At 36.2% G+C, this 19,808-nt stretch overlaps 1 protein-coding gene across 14 annotated transcripts in view; it reads left to right on the plus strand.

Moving 5' to 3' along the window:
• ARHGAP12 (Rho GTPase activating protein 12) overlaps window positions 1–19,808 on the plus strand; it is a 75,343-nt gene that overhangs the window by 22,041 nt on the left and 33,494 nt on the right. For 11 of the 14 annotated variants that reach the window (XM_014880385.2, XM_088159804.1, XM_088159796.1 and 8 more), the window contains exons 3-5: window positions 10,361–10,624; window positions 15,676–15,816; window positions 17,360–17,440. In XM_014880385.2, the coding sequence (XP_014735871.1) occupies window positions 10,361–10,624; window positions 15,676–15,816; window positions 17,360–17,440 (486 nt within the window). The remainder of the gene's footprint in view (window positions 1–10,360; window positions 10,625–15,675; window positions 15,817–17,359; window positions 17,441–19,808) is intronic. The other 3 variants (XM_014880386.2, XM_014880383.2, XM_014880384.2) reach the window with 1 other exon arrangement.

Raw genomic sequence — 19,808 nt, forward strand, 5'->3', positions numbered from 1 at the left:
AATATAGCATCTTTCCTTGCTTAAATTGATTTAGGATAGTCCCACCATTCCTGACCCAGGTTTTTCTACTAAAAATTAATAATATTTTTAATTTTTTTAAGAAGCTGTGAGGAAAATGTTTTATGTTCCACATGCAAATTATTGCCTGTATTAGTTTTCATGTTAAAACAGTTTTTCTTAAAATACTGACAAAAACATGTTCTTCAGAATTCAGTTTTTTCATTTCAAGTGCAGAACTTATGCTAGTAAACAAAATATCTCTTTTCACTCTAATCTGTCGTCCTACTGCTGTGTTCTGTACTCTGAGGTGACTGGAAAAGCTGTCCTTAGTCATCTTTAAAATATTTGTTATTCTCTGCCTGAGCTACTTGGGGTACTTATTTCCTTCTTTGATGCCATGAGGCCTCTTCTACTTCAGTTTTTTAAATGCTCTGATCACCATGGTACTGTATGGTGCTTTCTTATAGGCTGCTGATTGTTAAGAAAAAGCAAGGACTTAAACCCAACATTTCAGTTGTGCATACTTGTACAAAAAATCAGCTCTTTATATATACTTTTAACAGCTTCTTCAGTTGTTTCAAACTTCAGATGTGAGAGTGCTGCTTTTCAGGATGAGGGTTACAGATTTGCAGTGAAGCCTTGTTTACAAAGCCTTGTGAGAGTAAGGAAAATTGAGAACAATCCCATTGTGGTTCTTTCTCACTGTATAGGGACAGAAGCAAGAATACCAGAAGTGCTACTGAAGGTCGTGGTCTAAACTGCACTTAAGCTTTCAAGGAAAGTTCCCTATTTTCCTGATCAGGCTGTTGCAAAATTTAGTTCCTTGTTTGCTCCATTTGTAAGTGACTTCTTTCCCCTCTTCAATCTAGCCTTTTTTTTTTTTTCTGTCCCTGAGAGAAGTAGACAGTTCTTTACCTATTACTCATTCGATAACTGATTCTGTTTTAGATACTTGAAGATAATTCCTTCTCTCAGCCACCTTTGGAATTTAATTAGGCGGCTAAAACTCCTTAAGAATAAAAGAAAGGTTCTGAAAGAGAAGGTCCTGCTCTCCTGTCACCTTAGTCAGACACTTCAGAGGTGTCTCTGGCTGACATTGGAGTGACCTGCAAACACCTAAGGAGTTTAAATATTGCAGGATTTTTGTTTGTTTGTGGGGTTTTTGTTTTTTTTTTTTTTTTTTTTTTTTTAAGTCTCAACAGGCTTAATTTATTGCCATTCTGTTTTTTTCCATCCCTTTGCTGCAGGATCACATCAGCATCAGGGATGCAGAGGGCAAGGGAGATGGAGTTGCTCCTTTTGGTAGCTGATGGCTAGTAAACCAGCATAGCTAGGTCTTAAAATGTTTCAACAATCTTTGATTTTCTGAAACAAATTTGTGTTTTTCTTGTTTTCTAAACTGAGTTGTTGCCTGAAGTCTGTTGAACTGTGCTTTATCAATTTGATTGCATGAACCGAATTAGCAAAAGCATTTGTTGAACTTCTGTATAAGCAGAAGTGTCAGTGTGGCTTCTGCCTTCCTGCACGAAGGAAATTCTTTCCTTGTGTGCATGGGTGGTTAGGGTCACTAACTCATTTAAAGTTACTTTAGCAAGTTACTTTTCTCTTGGCTTCCCTTTCTGCGAAGATTAGCAAACCAGTTTTTTCAAAAGGAAGAAGTGAAATAAAGTTGTTTTGTTTTTTTTTAAATGTAGACATTCTGATATGTTAGAAAGGATAGCTCTTAAAAATTTGTCTGAACTTAGAAACATGGACTTTGTGTGTACAGGCATAAGAACATTCTGAGATTCTTATTTCCCTAATCCAAGTTTGTTTCATATTAGAATAGGAATGCATTATTTGATGAACAGATTTTATCATAAATTTTCTAGATTTTGGGTGTATAATTTGTTTTGGTTTGTAAAGGTATAGAGTTAGCATGACAGTATGTAAAGTGTGGTTCTTCAAATTATGTATTTTGAAATTGTTTAGCCAGTCATGATCCCTAGAACATGCTTTTTCATGTGTTCCTGTTTATAAATTGAGCACTCTTGAAATGCCTTTCCCAGGATTTCAATACAATGTTTATGGAAGTCAATGTGAATAGCTACAGCTACATTGACTGTTTCTGAAGTTTATTCCCAAGTGGGCAGTATAATCAAGGAAATTGCCCTCTGGAGTTTTGGGGCACATGAGAGGTGTAGTAGCTTGTCAATGGTAATTGCAGGTAATAAACTCAGGGAATGCTTGGAGAAGCAGATGTGGATGTTAACAGGGTGAAAAGTGACTGGAGCCTACCAGTTACACAATAGAATGTATTATTGTTAATATATTAGAAAGGCAAACCAACAGATGCCATTCTAGTGTCTGATTTGATACTTTTTTCCTAGGCCAGTTAACTGTATTCTTCACTGGGGTTTCCCACCTTAGTTAATCCCATAAGATATTTCCAGTATCCCAGTAAGTGTCCTCATACATCAGCTTTGCTTTATACTGTTTGAATACTGGTGATGTTCTGCAGCTGCATATGTTATTAAAAACTTATAAGTGTTGCAGTTCATAAGCTCAAGAAGATATTTTGAAATTATTGTGACACCTAAGCAAGAAATACGACCATAGCAAATGCTTGCTGGATTGGCTGCCATGAGCAGTATCTGGTGAAGCAGAGTTTCAGAAGTGAAATCTGCTTTTGCAGCAGAGTAAAAGGACAGCAGCTGTAAACTGAGTGGGAGTTCTGCATTTTCTTGTCAAGTGTTTGGGATGAAATACCCTTTCTAGCAGAACACATATTTGATGACTGCTCTGATTTAGAACTCTCTCTTGCAAATTGTTATTTTCTCTATTTTTTTAAAGAATCCCCAACCATCTACTGTGAAAGTGAACCATTATAATACATGTATAGAGTTTAAAAATTCTTAATTGTTCTGGGTTTTTCCTTCTCTTTCTAATAAGGGAATATTACAGTTTTTGCTCTACTGAATGATAGGATTTTGGTAACTTGTGTGGTAGTATTTAGACTTCATTCTGTTTATTCATGTGGTTCTCAAGCTATTTTAGGTTTTTGAGCTTGCTCAGTACTACAACTTCAGTAACTTGGGAATTTTATCAGAGGTGGTGTTTACTTTCCCATCTACAATTTTCATGGGTTCCTGGCTTTACACTGCTTTGTGTAAGCACTGGACCCTCAAAAGTACACTTAAAAGCTATGGGATCTGTACTTTTGAAAATGTAAACTGTAGAAAAAATTGCTGTTCAGTTTGAAGTGACTGTAGTGGAAACTTTTCCATGACCTTTAGGCTATTATGAGCTCAAATAATACCATTCTACATTATTCCCACAATAATATTTCATCTTCTAACTAACTCCTTAGATGTGCTGTGTTTCTGTAATGGATACAACATAGAAGTCTTCCATACGTTGGATATGGATACAACATAGAAGATCTTAATAATCTGCCTTTAAGAATACTTTCACCTCTCTGAGGCTATACATTAAACCAGTTAAAACAGTAAATGCCTTGGTGAGTGAGGAGTCTCCACTGCTTCTGAAACTTCAAGAGATTATTCTGCTCTAACATTCTAATACAACTGAACAGCCTATTGTGCTCTTGTGATACTTGCTATCTGAAAAGCAGTACCTATTGGCCTATTACAGGATAATTTTCCACTGGAGAAAGCAAGCTAGGCTTGTCTTGTGTTTTCTTAGTGTACTATTTTAGTTTTTATACAATACATCCTTGAGAAACATCACAAATGATTCCCAACAGCTTTATTATTCACAAATCTGCATTCAGATATGTACTGTGGGCTTCACAGAGCTCAGTAATTGACAGTAAATTAAGCTGAAATGCAGAAACAACTTGAAATTAACTTCCCTAAAAGTAGAGGAAAAAGAAATGTATTAATCTCTTTCTGTATGGCATATTCAGGTTGTTCAAGATGTGGACTAAATTTCTGAATTAGGTTACAGATAACTTTATTATGAGTGCTGAAAGTATCAACATTTGATCTGGTGAACAGGGGGAAAAAGGAGTGAAGGAAATTTACTGTCTGACTTTTGAATATTGTCAAATTTGACCCCTCTTTCCTAACTGGGGTAAGCTTGCTGTGTAAGCATCTATGACGTAAAGTGTTTCATATGGTATTGAAATTTTCTACTATAGGAAAAGCAGCTTTGTCTATACCCTTGGACAAAAGCTTTTTTATGGAAAGAAGAAGCTAGATTGTGCAAGTGGCAAAGTACAAGTATGGTAAACACTGTCATCTTTGTGCATGTTTGACAAAGGATCCCATTGTAAGATCTTATTTCCGTTTTTTAAAATATTTGACATCACTGTTGCAGTCCTTCAGTATACTTTCTTTTATTGCCATAAACTTCCTACTTTCATATGTAATAAGTTTGCTCATGCAGTGAGCAACTGCAGGAATGTGAATGGGAAATTTGCAGAGCATGCAGGGAAAATAATGGTTTTCCATCAATTTTCTTTGATCAGTCACTTATGATGGATGATCTGGGAGTGGTCTCTGGTGTTCCAAGACCCAGCCAAGTGCTCCCTCCTGTCACAGGCTGTGTCCTGCTGCTGCAGCCAGTTTCCATTTCTGTTCCTGAGTGCTTGTGATGTGGCAGAGGCAGCTACCTTTAGCTTTCTGTGATGCAGGATTTTGCAATACAATTAAATAAATCATAATCTTAATCAGTGTGAAAATAATTTAAGTCACTTCTTTTGGGCTACAAAGGGAAGGGAATGTATTTAGTTTGAGAGGCTTTTTGCTGTGCATCTAGATATTGGTTGATGATAAAGATTTATGTTTTCATCAACTATAGGATTTTTTTTTTTTTTTGTATTATGAGAGAGCTAAAACAGAAGGGAATTTACATGGCTGAAATGACACAAGCACATTCTGGCAACCCCAATGTCTTAAGACTCTTTCATAATCTGGTTTCATGAAGCAGAATATTAATAGAAGTATGTATAATAAAAATAATTGTATGCAATTATCTCCAGTAATAGAAAGTAATGTATCAGCCTGTAGTTCAGTGTAAGCAAAATACAAAATTTCCTAAAAGATAAAATGAGCAAAGTTGAATCATGCTTAATTTGTTTCCAGTCTAATTGAAAATTACTGACTAGCCATTAAAAAATTACTTTGAATCTATCTGGTTTTTAAATGGGACACTTTTAACTGTTGAATGGCCTTTATTAGGCAGATATATTTGAATGATTTGTGTGGGATGGTTTTATTTCTGTATTGCTTTGCAATGTCATTTTTTTTTCTTACCACTTTATAATGGCAAATCTCAACACAAGAACTTCAATGCACTTAAATAGTACTTGCATTACTATAGCTTGTCTGAAATTTATAATCAGTTGTTAACAGGCTTATAATATTTACTCTCATATTTTGTTTTATATGTTCCTTAGAGTGTGAATTACCCAGCCTATGTTGTAGAAGGTTAGAGCATAAAAAATTGTTTCAGTTCAGTTTAATTTGGCTTGTTAAATTAACTTTCTCTTTTCACCTCTGAGGTAGTAGAAGACTCACTGAAAAATCTCCCCTGTGGGTTTTTGGGTATAAATTGTAAATATGCCTGTATCTGATAGAAAGAAAACAGAGTCCAGCACATGTTTGTAAAAATATAAACCAAAAGCTGAAAGAGGAAAGGAAAGATGAGCTAATTATTCCAGTTGAAGCTGTCACTTTATGAAAATGAAACTGTAGAGTTTTTGAGGTTTCTTTTGTATAATTCCTGTTGAATAAAGCTAGTATTGAAGTCCCAGGCCTTCCTAAAAGGACAGTGGGAATTCCTTGGCAAGAAGCTCAGTTGTTGAGGGAACTGGGATGCTTCATTCCTAGTCTCAGGATGCTGTGGGATTTTCCTGTTCTCCTTTCTTCAGCTTGCTGCTGCAGAGACAGTATTCCCTTGCTTTCCTTCAATATAATGCTCCTCTTTTTGCACGAGTATGGACAATCTGGTTTTTGTAACTTCATAAAGAGTATTGAAATTTGCCTTTTTTTTTTTTTTTTTTTTTTAAGGTTCTTCATTTTTAGCAGCTACTTACAGCAATCTGAATGCTGCTGCTGAAATGAAAGCTTTTGCATTCAGGTTCGTACCATTAAGAGAAGCTGCAAACAGAGGCACCACAGTGAAAGCAATTTGATGTGTCCTAGGTCATGTTTTGCAGGCTAGCATTGCAGCAATTCTTTAAGCAATTGTTATGTTCTAGAGGTTTTTATCTTGGATATAAGTTCTATAAAAGAAAAAAGGTAATTACCAGTTACAAGCAGACTTTGTTTTCTGGCTTTTTGTTGCTGGCATACTATGCTACTTCACGAGGTACCTTTTTCATTACCAAAATGTGTACATTTGCTTTCCATTGCACTGAGTTCAGGTTTCCAGAGGCCTGATAGCATATCTGTGGCCTTTGTTAAAAATGTTGACTGTTCATTCATGAATGATTAACAGGTTGTTTTTTTTTTTTTAAAGGCCCATATCTGCTTCCTACTGTTCCAGTATAAAAACTGTGTTGTGAAAATGCTGTGTGTGCAGTCTCTGTTTGAAGAGTGTTGTGTGTTGATCTTGGAAACTTGGTACTGCCTGTATGAAACTCTTCCTTATCAATTAGCAAGGGTCTGTGAGAGCAGACTTTTCTGAGAGACTGAGGTTAAATGTAGCAGATTTCTGCAGTATTATACAGGGCATTACTGAGCTCTGGGAGAAGTCCTTATGTTCTTGAAGTTGCCAGAGTGACTAATGGGCTGTACAATTTTTATTCGTGTTGTAGTGTCATGGAAGTATTTCTGCATTTTAATTTTCCTACATCACTTTTACAGCAGGAGTCCTTCACTGTTCTTAGCAAGAGAAAGTAACTTTTCCCTATCAAATAGCAAATGAGTGTTGAAATGTTTGGAGTATAAGGCGTTTAGTGTGTGCATGCATGGGCGTGTTGAAGGACGTGTTCTTGCAATTCTGATAGTGAGAAGACAAGGAGTCTCTTTGGGAAGATTTAATTCCTTGTTTATGAGCAGTCAGAGTTTGATAGTGCAAAAAAAAGGCCTCAGGGAGGGAAGTTCTCACTGGAAGTCCTGTTTAGTGTTTAGCATGTATTTAAATCTCCCTTAACTGTGTGTGTCTGATTTTGGGCATACATCCATGGAAGTGTTTAGGAACTAATCACTTCGGTCTATGCAATGCTTTGTCTATTCGTAATAATATATTGTCAGTGAGTAATTAATTTGATAAATGAAAGTTAAATTAATCTGCTTTTTGGCTTGAAATGATACAAGTTTTTTTGCAGAACCCAGTTGTGAACTCTCAAAATGGTCATCTGGAAGGAAAGGGGGAGGTGGTGCAGTGCCCAGGAGCTCTGCAGGGACATCCACTGTGCCCTCCTATGTGGGACTCCCCAGCCTCCAGGGTGGGGCAAGAGGGGATTGACCTTCCTGCCAACAATGGCGTGGAACCTACACTAATGTTAATTTCAAGAAACTTTGAACTTCCTAAAAACAGTTTTTTCTTATCAAGAAATAAGATACTGACAAAATTAGCCTTGGTAAGGTTGCGTGCTGTTGAACTGAGAAAATCCTAGACACAACAACATACCTCATCACGTAGCTCAGGGTATGAGGAAGTTTCCTTGTGTGCTACAATTTTATTAAAAATATTCTTGATAACAAAGTCATGTCCCTCAAAGACGTGCTTATGAGCGAAGCTGTGTGTTACAGTCAGATTGGCTTTGTATTTTCTTAATTCGTCACTGAGAGCAGTAATTTCCAGACGTCTTTCAAAAATCATGCAGTTCTCCCTGAAAAATCTGTCAGAAGAGAAAACAACAGGGAGTGAAAGTAGCTGGAGGGCTGGCTTGGCTGGACAGCCAGTTTTCTTGTTTGTTGTTGCTCAGGAGAAAAGTTCTCTCTTCTCCTTGAAAACCAGGAATTGGTATATTGAGTTTGGAAGCACCGAGCATTCAGAAGAAAATCCCTCATTTACACGTTGATATCATGTTACTGTTTCAAACATAACTTGTACCCTGCCTGAGTTATGTGGCAGGACTTTGGCTGTGAGCTCCCAGGATTGGCTGAGCACATCCCTGTCCTGCAGCTTCATCTGGAGCTGTGCTGGTTATAATGCTGAAATGGTTGAAAACCTCAGTGTGAAGCCTCTGAGCCATATTCCTATGTGTTCCTTGAGAAAATATTCCAAAGCAAAAATATACCAAGCATTCTGTGTTGCCGGCTTTCTTTTTGGAAAACACTTTTATTAATACACAGAACTGTTCTTTTAATGATGGCACTTAATTGTCTTAATTAAAACAAAAAAGTAGCTGTTAAATGTGGGCCAGACAGCGAAGCTGCCTTATTGCTTTGTGTAGAAGAGGAATTTCAGGAGGAGGTGAGGGTTGTGCAAGCCACCAGCCCCCCGTGGCAGCAGCCAGCGTGCTTGGTGGTGCCACTTCCTTAAAAGAGAGGAAGGAGCTGGAGGTTTGTGCGTTCCGTGGTGTCATTTCAATGACAAACCCCGTGGTTTAATGGCAGGATGGTTTATGTGGGAGATGCAGCTCTGCAGGCTCTCAGGACACCGGGGCAGAAACCGTGCTCTTGAATGAGGAGGCATCAAGATTTCTGTCCCGACATCTCAGGGAATTGGCTCGTCCCTGAACACAGCAGAGTGGTCTTCATTCACAGTAGTGTTGTTTATGCTCTTAGGGCTCTCAAGATCAACTTTACCAAAGGCAGCAGTTTTACCCTCCTCACATGAAAAAAAAAAAAAATAGGAAGCATGTATACTTAGTAGAAAAATACTCTTTTATTGTTCATCAAGTTTTGTAACAGATTTTTCCTTTGAATCAGGTATGGGAGGATACTGATTGGTTTTGACTTTCACATTTTGCCAGTAGTGCGATTTTTTTTGTTTTGTTTTCAGCACTTGTGGTTTGCCTTAGATGTACTGTACTTGCTGTATCTGGTGTTGTCTCTTTTAAAGGCATGCAGAACAAGTCCATGCCCGTTATAATCTCATTAAGTTCCTCTCTAGCTGTTTCCCCATTTGGTTGTGGATATTGCCCATATTTGGTTCTACCTATGGTGCAATCAGTTTATATCTGATTGTGTGGTATGATATGCTGTCTTGCCTGAGCAAACCCTGATAATTTATGATTAGATGTGGCCTAGATTAGCATCTTATGATTTTAATGTTTAAAAGTACTTTATAAAGCTCTTTTATGCAATACAGTAGCAACAGGAGGCACAAGGACTTGCCTACAGCAAAGCTGCTCAATTAAAACCAAGGGAATGGTATAAATTGTATAGTTTTTCCTTTAGAGTACCTAAATATTGTGCCTTAAAATACAGAAATGGCAGTGCATTACCAGAAAACTCTTTAATTTGGTTTAATAACTAACTGTTTTCACAATCTCATAATCACAGCTCTCGTGAAAACACATGCTCTTACACTCTGCATGATGTGTTTGTATTAGACTTGAAAAATTGAACATCTGAAGCTTTATTTTTCTCTTAAACACTCTAGGAGCTCATTTGGAATTACTTGTGGTTTCAGTAAGTTCTATGGTCTTCTAACCGTAATTTCTGCTTTCACATAAGCAAACTATTTATTATTAAGCAGTTGTCATTAGTGTTTTGTTTTCTTGTAGGTATTTGTTCTACTTTTGTGCATGTATGTGAACAAAATCAGGTGGATAAGAATATCCACTTAATTTCTACAAGAACAGAGGGATAATTGAAGCACTTGGTGATGTTGCCTAAAATATTTTCAAATAAGCATGTTTGAAAAGGCGTACAGGTGAAGTGTCCAGGTGTTTTTCAGAATTTCTTAGTCGCAACGCTGTGCTCATCTTTCTGACTGAGCTGCCTGTTTAGACCTTGCTGAGAATGCAAAAGTGCTGCTTTACATTCACCATGACTGTGTCAACAGTGAGGTGGAAAGGTTGGGGAACGATCTTTGCCTAACAAGTGGCATCTCAGAAATGCTATGTATTGTCTTGAGCAAGATCGCATTACTTACAGTTTCTGAGCAATACTTGAACTGTAAAGCTGAAGTTTTTCAGCAAGGCATAGCAAACATATAATTTTTTTATGATGATTCCAGTGTATTTCAAATCTACTGTGAGACGTAATTATCAGCTGTCATCTGGAGATATGCTGAAAAATTTGTTCAGTATTAAATAAATATAGGTTGTGATATCTACCTTAGAATTAAGAATCAAATGTTCTTACACCTCAGCATTTTATGGCTGTCCTTTGTGCTTTTGTTCTTAACAACAAAAAAAGGAGTTTGTTGGTTTGTTTTACTCCTGTATTCTGATTTGTAAGGGAGCATTCGAAAATTCATTTGCTCGTTAACAGTGCATTTCTTCTCTCAATAGCCAACTACTCCACCAAGCCAAGGGAGGCCTGATTCACCAGTTTATGCTAATTTACAAGAACTGAAAATATCTCAGTCTGCACTTCCACCACTACCTACAAGTGCTCCAGTCCAAATAAATGGGGAATGGGAAACCCATAAAGACACGACAGGACGCTGTTATTACTACAACAGAGGATCACAGGAACGAACCTGGAAACCTCCGCGGTGGGCCCGGGATGCAAGCATTAATAAAGGGGATTCCCAGAGCCATGCAGATCATGAGGTAGTTCCTTCTGACATCAAAAGCAATGAGATTGTAATGTATATGAATGGCCTTTTGCTGTGGAATTTGCTATCTCTTAGTTTCAAGGTGTGAGGAGTGTCTTCCTTTGTTTTTTTGGTTATATGTCTTGGTATGAAGTAGTGAACGTTTTCACTCTTGAGTTGCTTTTGTATACAGGAATGCGTACATGAACTGTGTGAAAGAGTAGCAACTTGTAAAAATATCTGTACAAACAGCCCCATAGCAGATATTGCTACTTTTGACTAGATTACATTCAGGCCATAAACATATTCTTTAGGTTTATCAATGGATTTTTTTTAATTATGTAAAAGTTTTGCTTTTGCAAAGCCTTTTGGTAAAGCTTTGCTGCTGACCTTGCTTGAGGCAGTTGAAGCTTACTGTGAAGTTACTTATGTTAAAAGATTATTTGGACTAATATTTCAGGTGCAAATTTATTCTGTGCAGCCAGTTGCTAGGGAAAGTCTGATCATATGGGGTGTGTTTATCTGAACTGCAGTGGTTCTGATAAAGCAAAAGAGTAGTTGGGAGATGGATATTACTATTTAGATATGCTTAAAATAGTGTTCTTGTGTCCAAACACTACTGAGATTAACCAGTTTCGTGATGGAAAGAAGAAGCAAATATCTGTCAAGAAATCTTATGCATAGCTCACTTCTAGATACCCTTTTCAAATATATATACACACACATATATAGTTTTCGTGGATTTTCTCCTGCACCAACTATATGGAGTGTCTCTATATTTCATGTATATATATATATATATATATATATATATATATATATATATATAAGCTATAAAACCAGAGCTTAATTTTAAAATTGGATTGTGGACTGCTCAAAAATTTTTGATTGATTCCTGGAAACCTGTCACAGAAGTCTACCTCTGGAAAGGTAGCAACAGGAACAGGAGAGACGGGGAAATGGAAACCTTTCATTTCCTTTGGCACTGGCCTTCACAGCAACTATGACATCCACGAGCATTTAAATAGCCAAATTTTCTTGCCTCAGGCAAATGACAGCAACAGGCAAACAGATGGAATGTTTATACCTGTCCCTTTGGATCTCTGGTGATAGTCTCTTAATTTATCATTGACTGTCCTTTTGCTGGATAAGACTGGTTTTTGTCTGGATAACTGATTGCTTTTTTGAATAGTGCTTCTCCTTGTTACAGTAATGATTTTTCTCATTGTTGTAGTTCTTCCTTCATTTCATGGAAGGACTTGCAGGAGTTCTTTCTCTTTCCCCATCTGCAAGCAATCCCTCTGACTCTTACTCATACATCTGTACCATTACTTCACCACACAGTTGCATCTTCGGAATGCTTGATTTTTAATTTTTTTTTAATTGCCCATAGCTTCTTTCATCTCAGTTCTTCTGTTTATTTGTGATGCTTCAGGTATCACAAGTTGGCCATCAGACATTTATGTGTATCAAGTTTTCAGTCTTTGTGAGACCAGTGGATGATACATATTTTGATTTTTAACTAGACACTAAGTCTGTATTGCCAGTAGCATAAGCTCCTTAGGAAATTTGTGTCTTGACTGGGTTATCAAAATATGAGTCTAGGGATAGATACACGTTGCATGGTCATGTCAATCCACTTACCAACAGTCATGTGATGATTTTGAAGCTGCCTTTCCCCTCACCCCTCTTTTCTTTGTTTCCTATTCTGTTCTGCATTTGGGACCATGCTTCACATTCCACTGTTTGTGTTCCTTTTTGGAGTCTCTGGGTACTTAATCCAATATAAAGTAAAGATGGAGATCCAAGATTAAGCTACAGTAAAATGTAGGACATCTCAAATTTTGTCTGATTAGGAAAAAATAGAGCTAACTTATCTTAATAATTATAAGTTGGCTTTTATGCTAGTCTGAGTTATGCTCTTTTAATAGTAAAAGAGTACATGCAGAAGGATTAAATGCTAGTTTCTACTGATTTGTCCTCAGAGGAGCTTGTGTTGTATTAGGTAGCAAAATGGAAGGTGATGTAAAAATGAGAACTGAGATCACATATTCTAATATATGACTAAGATATGAAACATTAAATAGTTTATAGTTGATCTTTGAACTTTGTGATTAGGAAATCAAATTTTATTGGATAATTAAAAAGGGGCAGAATTGTACCTTATTTGCCAAAGTAGCTGGTCACAGACATGGCACAAAGAGAACAGTTGTAGGTCATGACAGTTCAATGGAAGTTACATGGATGGGATGTGGGGCAGCAGTGAAGTCCTATGGACAGGGCCTAAAAGAAAGTGTATAAGATTTTGGAATTACAGATAAAATGTATTAGAGGCAGTGACTTGTTAATGCATTTGAGGAAGGAGTGCTTAACAGTAACTAGGAGAAATTTGTCAAGTGGAGGCATTTAATTAATTTGAACTGTAAAAGGAATGAGATGTCACAATATCAGAGAAGACAAACCCTTAATACCTAGATAGGAGGTCATAATGTGAAGTAGACATCCACAAATTACCCAACAGCTGTAGCAAAGCAATGGGTTTTAATTGAATTTCAAAACTAGATTTTAATCATGTCCAGAATGTGATTTCATTCCATGTTTTTTGTTTCAATATAAACAAACGGTAATAAAGGGATGGTAGCTTCCTTAATTAGTATTCTTCCTCATTATTTTTAATTTCACAAGTAGTAGTGATGTTAAAAGCTAGAAAAATTAAGTGATAGAAGGGAGACAGAGAGCTATTCCTATTAAATGCATGGTGATGAACTGGTCTCTGCCCCCAGGAATTTTCTATGTGAATAGAAAAAAGAATGACAATGGAAGCAATTATGTGGGGGACCTTTTCTGTAATTCTCTTTAATGTCATAACTAAGTTCTTGTAAGGTGTAAGGTTGGGCAGCTGTCTGCTTAAGATGGCTTTATTTAAGTGTGGAATAGTATAACTGGGGATGAGACTTGAGATAAAGCATGGACAATATGAAAAAAACATTCAGGCAGTTAATGCTGAAAAAGTGTTGAAAGTGAAATTGAAAGCTGTGGAAAGTGGTTTAGTCAGTGCTCTCTAAACCCTGTTGATGCAGCTTTAGCAGCTGTTCCTGACAGCTGAGGGACAAGGAGTGCCTTGGCTTGGTAAAATTTGTAACAACTCAGGAATTTTGTTGAAGTTTAGACCTGCAAATGTACAGGATGTGAGTTAAGCCATGCAGAATCTAAACTATTATTTTATGGATGCCATGCAGATAGACACATTAACAGTCATTGCTGCTATACAACAGTGGTTTTACTAGGACAATTTTCATTTTCAGTTGTCTGTTTAGTTTTACCTGTGTAGGGTGTTTCTTCAGTATCAGGAGTGGCTTGGAGGAGGCAAATACCAATCTGTTATATTATTAGGTCATAATCTCCATAGATAGTAATAATAAAAATGTCTAAAGTCTTCTACATTGATTTGCCATATGTCAGTGCAATTAATATTTAACTGCTAAAACCATGTAAACTTAAGTACATGTATAGTTATCCTGTGAAACAGTAGTTCAAATGGGGCCAATAAGACCCTTGACAACTCTTCAGTCTTAATTCTGGAAGTGTAAAAATGAGATTGAAGACTCCCCCCACCCTGTTCCCTCCACTCCCCTCCCCTCCATAGTGGTTAGGAATTGGCACATGAGAATTTCACATTGCCCCATGTGCGAGAGAGTGCATTGGTTAATCCCTAGTTTGCATGCTCACACTCTGTAAACTGTAGAGGACGTTTGCATTTCTTCATGTTCCTTAATTAGTGGCCTAAAAATTTCCTATGGGTTTTCCTGTGCTTGGTAAACTGGGTCATGTAAGTTGAGGGAGTTTGTATCACATAAGTGGTAAGGTACTCAGAAAGGTAACTCCAAAAACCTACATAGAAATCTTGTAGTGTATGTGTCACTAAACATATAGTCTTTAAACCCACTGATTTTTTTAAAACTGGGGAGTTTCTGATAATTGAATATTTTAAATTAAAATAAAAATTAAGTAAGACTTAATTTTTTGGGAGAGGTTTTTTCCTATTTAAAATTGAAATTGTGTCCCTCTCCTGCCTTACAGTTTTTCTCAAAACCCTTATCCCAGTGTTACTGAACCACAATATTTTACTCCTGTAGTTCCTTAGTAGCAGGGTGTCTTAAATATTACACCTTCTGCTAGCTGAGGATCCAAGTCAATGTGAAAGGAAATCTGCATAGAATTCCCCAGGAGACCACAGTATAGAGATATTGGAGGAAATGAAAGAAGGGAGATTTTTTTGATTCATGGAGTGGATGCTTAGAATAAGACTACAGTGTGCTAGCAAGGGGATGAACAAGGTTTATGGAGGAACAGAAATCGTTTGATGTGTGTGTAAAATCTTTTCTCTGTGTTACACATCAAACTTTTTCCTAGAATAATAATTTACTTCTCTCTTCAGGAAACTATTTTTCACCTCAGGTAGCTGTGCCTGTTGGAAAGCCTTGCTTTTGCAATGCTCTTTGTCATGTGCATCAGAGTTGGAAGGAGGAGAGTGGAAATTCATAATATTTTAAGATGCATTGGACAAATACTGTAAAATGCTGGCATCTAAGAAGGTGGAGCTGGAGTTCCAAGCTGTCCTTAATCACTCCTGTGTTTCCAGATGTATTTGAGAAAAGGAGAAGGATTTAGGTATGAAATTTGGGATGGTGTTCGAAAACAGAGGAAGCAGGGCTCCCAGGTTTCTTTAAGGCAATGCAGATTAGTAAAGCTAACTCTCTTCATCAGTAATGTAAATTGGTAGGAATAAAATTTGGATAGGCAAAACCCCTGGAGTTTAAATTTGAGTAGTGAAATCTAGTATAGTGGAAATGAAAAAAAAAAAGTATCAGTAAAAGCTGGTCGTTCTGAAAATACTTTGAATTGTCTGTACTGTAAAAATGCATCTCATTCTCTCATATAACATGCAAAAATGTGAACTCCCTGATTTCATTACTATTCTCTTTCTAGTCAAATAATCTTTGATCTTTCAGATTTTAAAGCGCTTTCATTCTCAAAACTGCCTTATGTGTTTCTGACTACTTGTAGCATCTTTCATCAGAAGAAAACGACCACAGTTCTTGTTACAGCCAGTCAGATAGTCAGTATGGTTCTCCTCCAAAGGGTTGGTCAGAAGAGTTGGATGAACATGGTCAAACCTTATATACCAATGACTATACTAATGAAAAGGTACTTTTTCCTTCTTCTCATCATGTGTTTTAAATCTTTTCCCACTAATTCACTTCTAGAAATGAAACCTGCATTTCCAAAAGTGAAGAGCCTACCTCAGCAGTGTCTCCTTTTGTTTTTTTAAATATGCATGAAGCTTTAGGAAGTGAACTGACTTTTTTTCTTATGTATGTTTTTGTTTCTTAGAAGAAGTTTTATTTCCAGTTGTGTATCAGATTATATTCAATGAACATCCCATGTATATTTTTTTTTGGTTCCTGCCTTCCCCCCTTGCTCTTGGTTATACTTCAGGAATGAACTTCATACCAATAAGTTTTTCTTACTGTCTTTCAAAAGCTGCTCTTTTCTACACAGACCTTCTAGTTAAGATGTTTTAAACTGAATGTAATGCTGCTTTATGATTTTCATAATTTCCTTTTTTAGAGATTTTCAGATGTAGACAAATTGCTTAATTAAACTACATCCATATCAGCAGATTTATGCCCTATTCTTGCTATCTAATTGCTGCTGACAACTTATTGTGATTCTGGGCATGCCATAAAACTTCTCCCACTTAGGATAAATTACAGCATTTGTTTATATTTGAAAAGCAGTCCATTTTTCTAATTGTTCACTGAAGTTGCATAAAGTGTTTACTGAAACAGTACTTTGTTTATCATATAGAATCACCTGTTCTCGAGTTGAATTAGGCAAGTTTTATTTGCAAGAATTTTCTAAACAGTTCGATTTTTGTCAGTTTTAGAATTTTATCCTCTTTAATCTGTTTCTGACAAACATCTGTAAAGCGCATTTCTATGTTTTAGCAAATATGCAGCCTTCTTTTTTAATTGCATTGGGACTGATAAAAAACAGCCTGTCCTACCACAAACAGTTACAGAAAGGCAATCTTGTGAAACCTGCTTGAGCCAAGAGCCTTGCTCTGAGCGTTTCTGTATTTTTCTGCAATCACCTTGTTGATTTCTTCTCATTACAATTATTTTCTTTCTGCATAACCACTCCCAGTTGTCACGAGTTTGCTTCTTTGTCTATGGGAGGTGTTTGTAGAGGTTACAGAAATTAAATTGTCTTCTTCAGGATTTCTCTAGGGACTGCCTCTCACATTTCCATTGATGTTTTTAAGAAGTTGCTCAACAAATGCAAGTGTTTCTCAAATTATCAGCAGTTGCTCGTTGAGCTGCTTTTTGTAATTAAATGTATAAGATCCTAATGCAGATCTGATGGAAAAATTGTGCCTCTTTAAACTGACAATATAATGTTGAAAAGAATGAGATGTGGCATCTTAAAAAAATCTATTTATCACAATCTCTTGCGGGATATTGCAGGACTTTTTTTCTGAGGAGTTACAGAAGAAAAAAATCAGGATGCTGGAAACTGTTGCTCTCATTGCAATCTAACCTTGGTTAGTTAATGGAGGTTGTGCATTAGACACGGCTGAAGTGGATGGCACTTAATTAAAAATTAACTTTAAATCTCAGGTCTCAGAGATCTGCTGTTGTGACTGTCACTCTGATTATGTTTTCTATCATCACATTTCTTTCTGCAGTGGATAAAACACGCAGATGAACAAGGCAGACCATATTATTACAGTGCTGATGGTTCCAGATCAGAGTGGGAGTTGCCTAAGGTGAGTGACCTAAAAAAGAAACTTCAACAACTTGGGGCTTTCCTCTCTTCCTGAATATGTGTCCTATCAGGCCTTTAATGTGAGGTATTAACCATCAGACAGCTTAGATATTGCTCTTTGTTATTTATTGCGTTTTTGTGGAATTTCTGATTATGAAGGAAAAAAAAACATAGTCAAGGACATGAAAAATGGATGTTTGTAGCTATTCAGATGTCAAAGGAGATCTGGTGTCTTTGCTGAACTGAGGAAAGGTTTTATGCAGGGCTGCAGAATATTATCTGTGATTTTGCTGTGGTAAAGAAAACCTGTATAGGAAAACAAGAAATCTTCACTGAGAAGCTGTAGTGTATTTTTAGTACTCTCCAAGTGCTTATACAAACAAGTGTTGAAAAACAAAATGTTTCAGCAGAGTTTTGTGGTATCTTTGAGGATGACAGTTTCATCAGAAGTGTGTTCTGGTATTTATTGATTTCGTAGTGAAAATAGAAATTTGTAAGGAAGTGACATAACTAGGAAGACTTGGTAGTCTGAGAATGTATCTAATACTATTTAATTCTCATATTCACTTCAAAAAACTGGGGCATTTGTCATATGGATGTTATTATGTATGTTTTCCCTGCTATTTGTTCAGTACTACCTAATAAGGTATGACCATTAAAAAAATTGTTTCACACAAAAGTGTGTGCATAAATATATGAAAAGTTATATTTTTCCATTATTGTTTTGTCAGTACAAAAATCAGTGTCTTGAGCCACTTCCACTTAGAAAGGAGCAGCCTTAATAGGTAGTGCTTTCATAATACTCATGAGAAAATATTTACATTGAAAATTATGAATTAAATTATTTACTAAGCTGTTTTGTTATGTCAGTAGAAGAATGTGCATCTGAATCACTGAAGAACTGAGTTAGCTTTGAGAATTCTCCTGTGTTAGATAACTTAAATTTTGTAACATGTCTCAATGTAACAATATAATCTGTACCTATTGGTTTTTAGAACTGTTTAGCTTTTGTTTAGTTATTGGATTATTAGAAGTCTGAAAATCTGATAGACCAGATTTTACCAGAAGCAATTATTACTTCAATATGTATAATTGAAATAATTTGGGGGAATAATGTCATGAGTACTTCATTCTATGACTTCTGCTGTGCAGAAACTTTTAACTTGAAAGAGATTGTGTTTCACAAGAATAGATTGAGTTTGGATTTGAATTAAATAGCACACTGCCTTTAATCTTTAATGCAGTTAGAATAAGTCACAAAGCTTGTCCAGAACCATTACCTGAGGTATATGAGGAGGCATAAAGGAGTGGGTTCTAGTATTTGTTTATTAATGCATGTTACTCTAGTGATTCTAAACAAAGTCTGAGTTCTGTTGTATTAGTAGCCACTTCCAAAATGAAACATAGCCTTTGCTTTGTAATTTGTGATCTGAATGTGATGTCTTATTGCTGTTAGAAATTTTCCTTGAAAATCATTTGTCATGATCTGTTTGGGTGGAATGTACTTTTAAATTCCTTCTTGAAACTAGTAAATCCTGGCTGGCAGCAAATATGAGGTTAACAGAAGAAAATGATCAATTGACTCTTAGATTCATTATCGAAGAGTCTCTGTATTTTCAGAAATCCTTGGATTTTAACTTTCAATTCTGTGGAATAAATTAAATATTTAAACAAAAGATTTAGCTAGTTTATGTAGCTATGTATTTGAAGATGTTATGCTTGTGAGCAATTAAGCATGATTGAAGATTAGTCTCTCAAAGATCTTGCTGAAGCTGATTCTAAAGTACTTAAAACAAATGAATTAGAAAGATCATTCAGACCACAAAACTGCTTTGAAGATAAATAATCTGTGTTGAAAATTCTCTTGAGTAGTGAGAGAAAACCATATAAACCACCTCAGCATTGTAACACTTGCTTAAATTAAAAGTAAGTTTCTAGGGAAAATCCTACTCTTGCTCAGTTTTGTTTTTTTTTTTTTCCCAGTGTATTTAGCACAAATATTGCCTTCCAAATCTTGTGAAATAAAATGATGTAATAGCACGGTCATGTAATGCTATTAAACCAGAAAAAGAATAGAATCTTTTTGTTAGATGGTTCTTAATAATCTGGATTTCTTTAGAACTAAGAATGTTTCAGAGATTTCTGGAAATAGCACACTAGCTGAGCTAATACTGTGACATTAAAAATCTTCAGAGTAATAGAATTAACTATAAATGTGCACGTGCTTGGGAATAACACAGTGTTCTTGTACATGTGTTAAAAATTGTGAGAGTATATGCTGGGAAGGGAGGACAGTTACAAAACAAATTACTTTAGACAGTCTCACAGAAAGCCCTCCAGTCATGTGAATTTAAATAACATCTAGGAAT

Source organism: Sturnus vulgaris, chromosome 1 (assembly GCF_052056855.1).
Source record: "Sturnus vulgaris isolate bStuVul1 chromosome 1, bStuVul1.hap1, whole genome shotgun sequence".
Taxonomy (NCBI): domain Eukaryota; kingdom Metazoa; phylum Chordata; class Aves; order Passeriformes; family Sturnidae; genus Sturnus; species Sturnus vulgaris.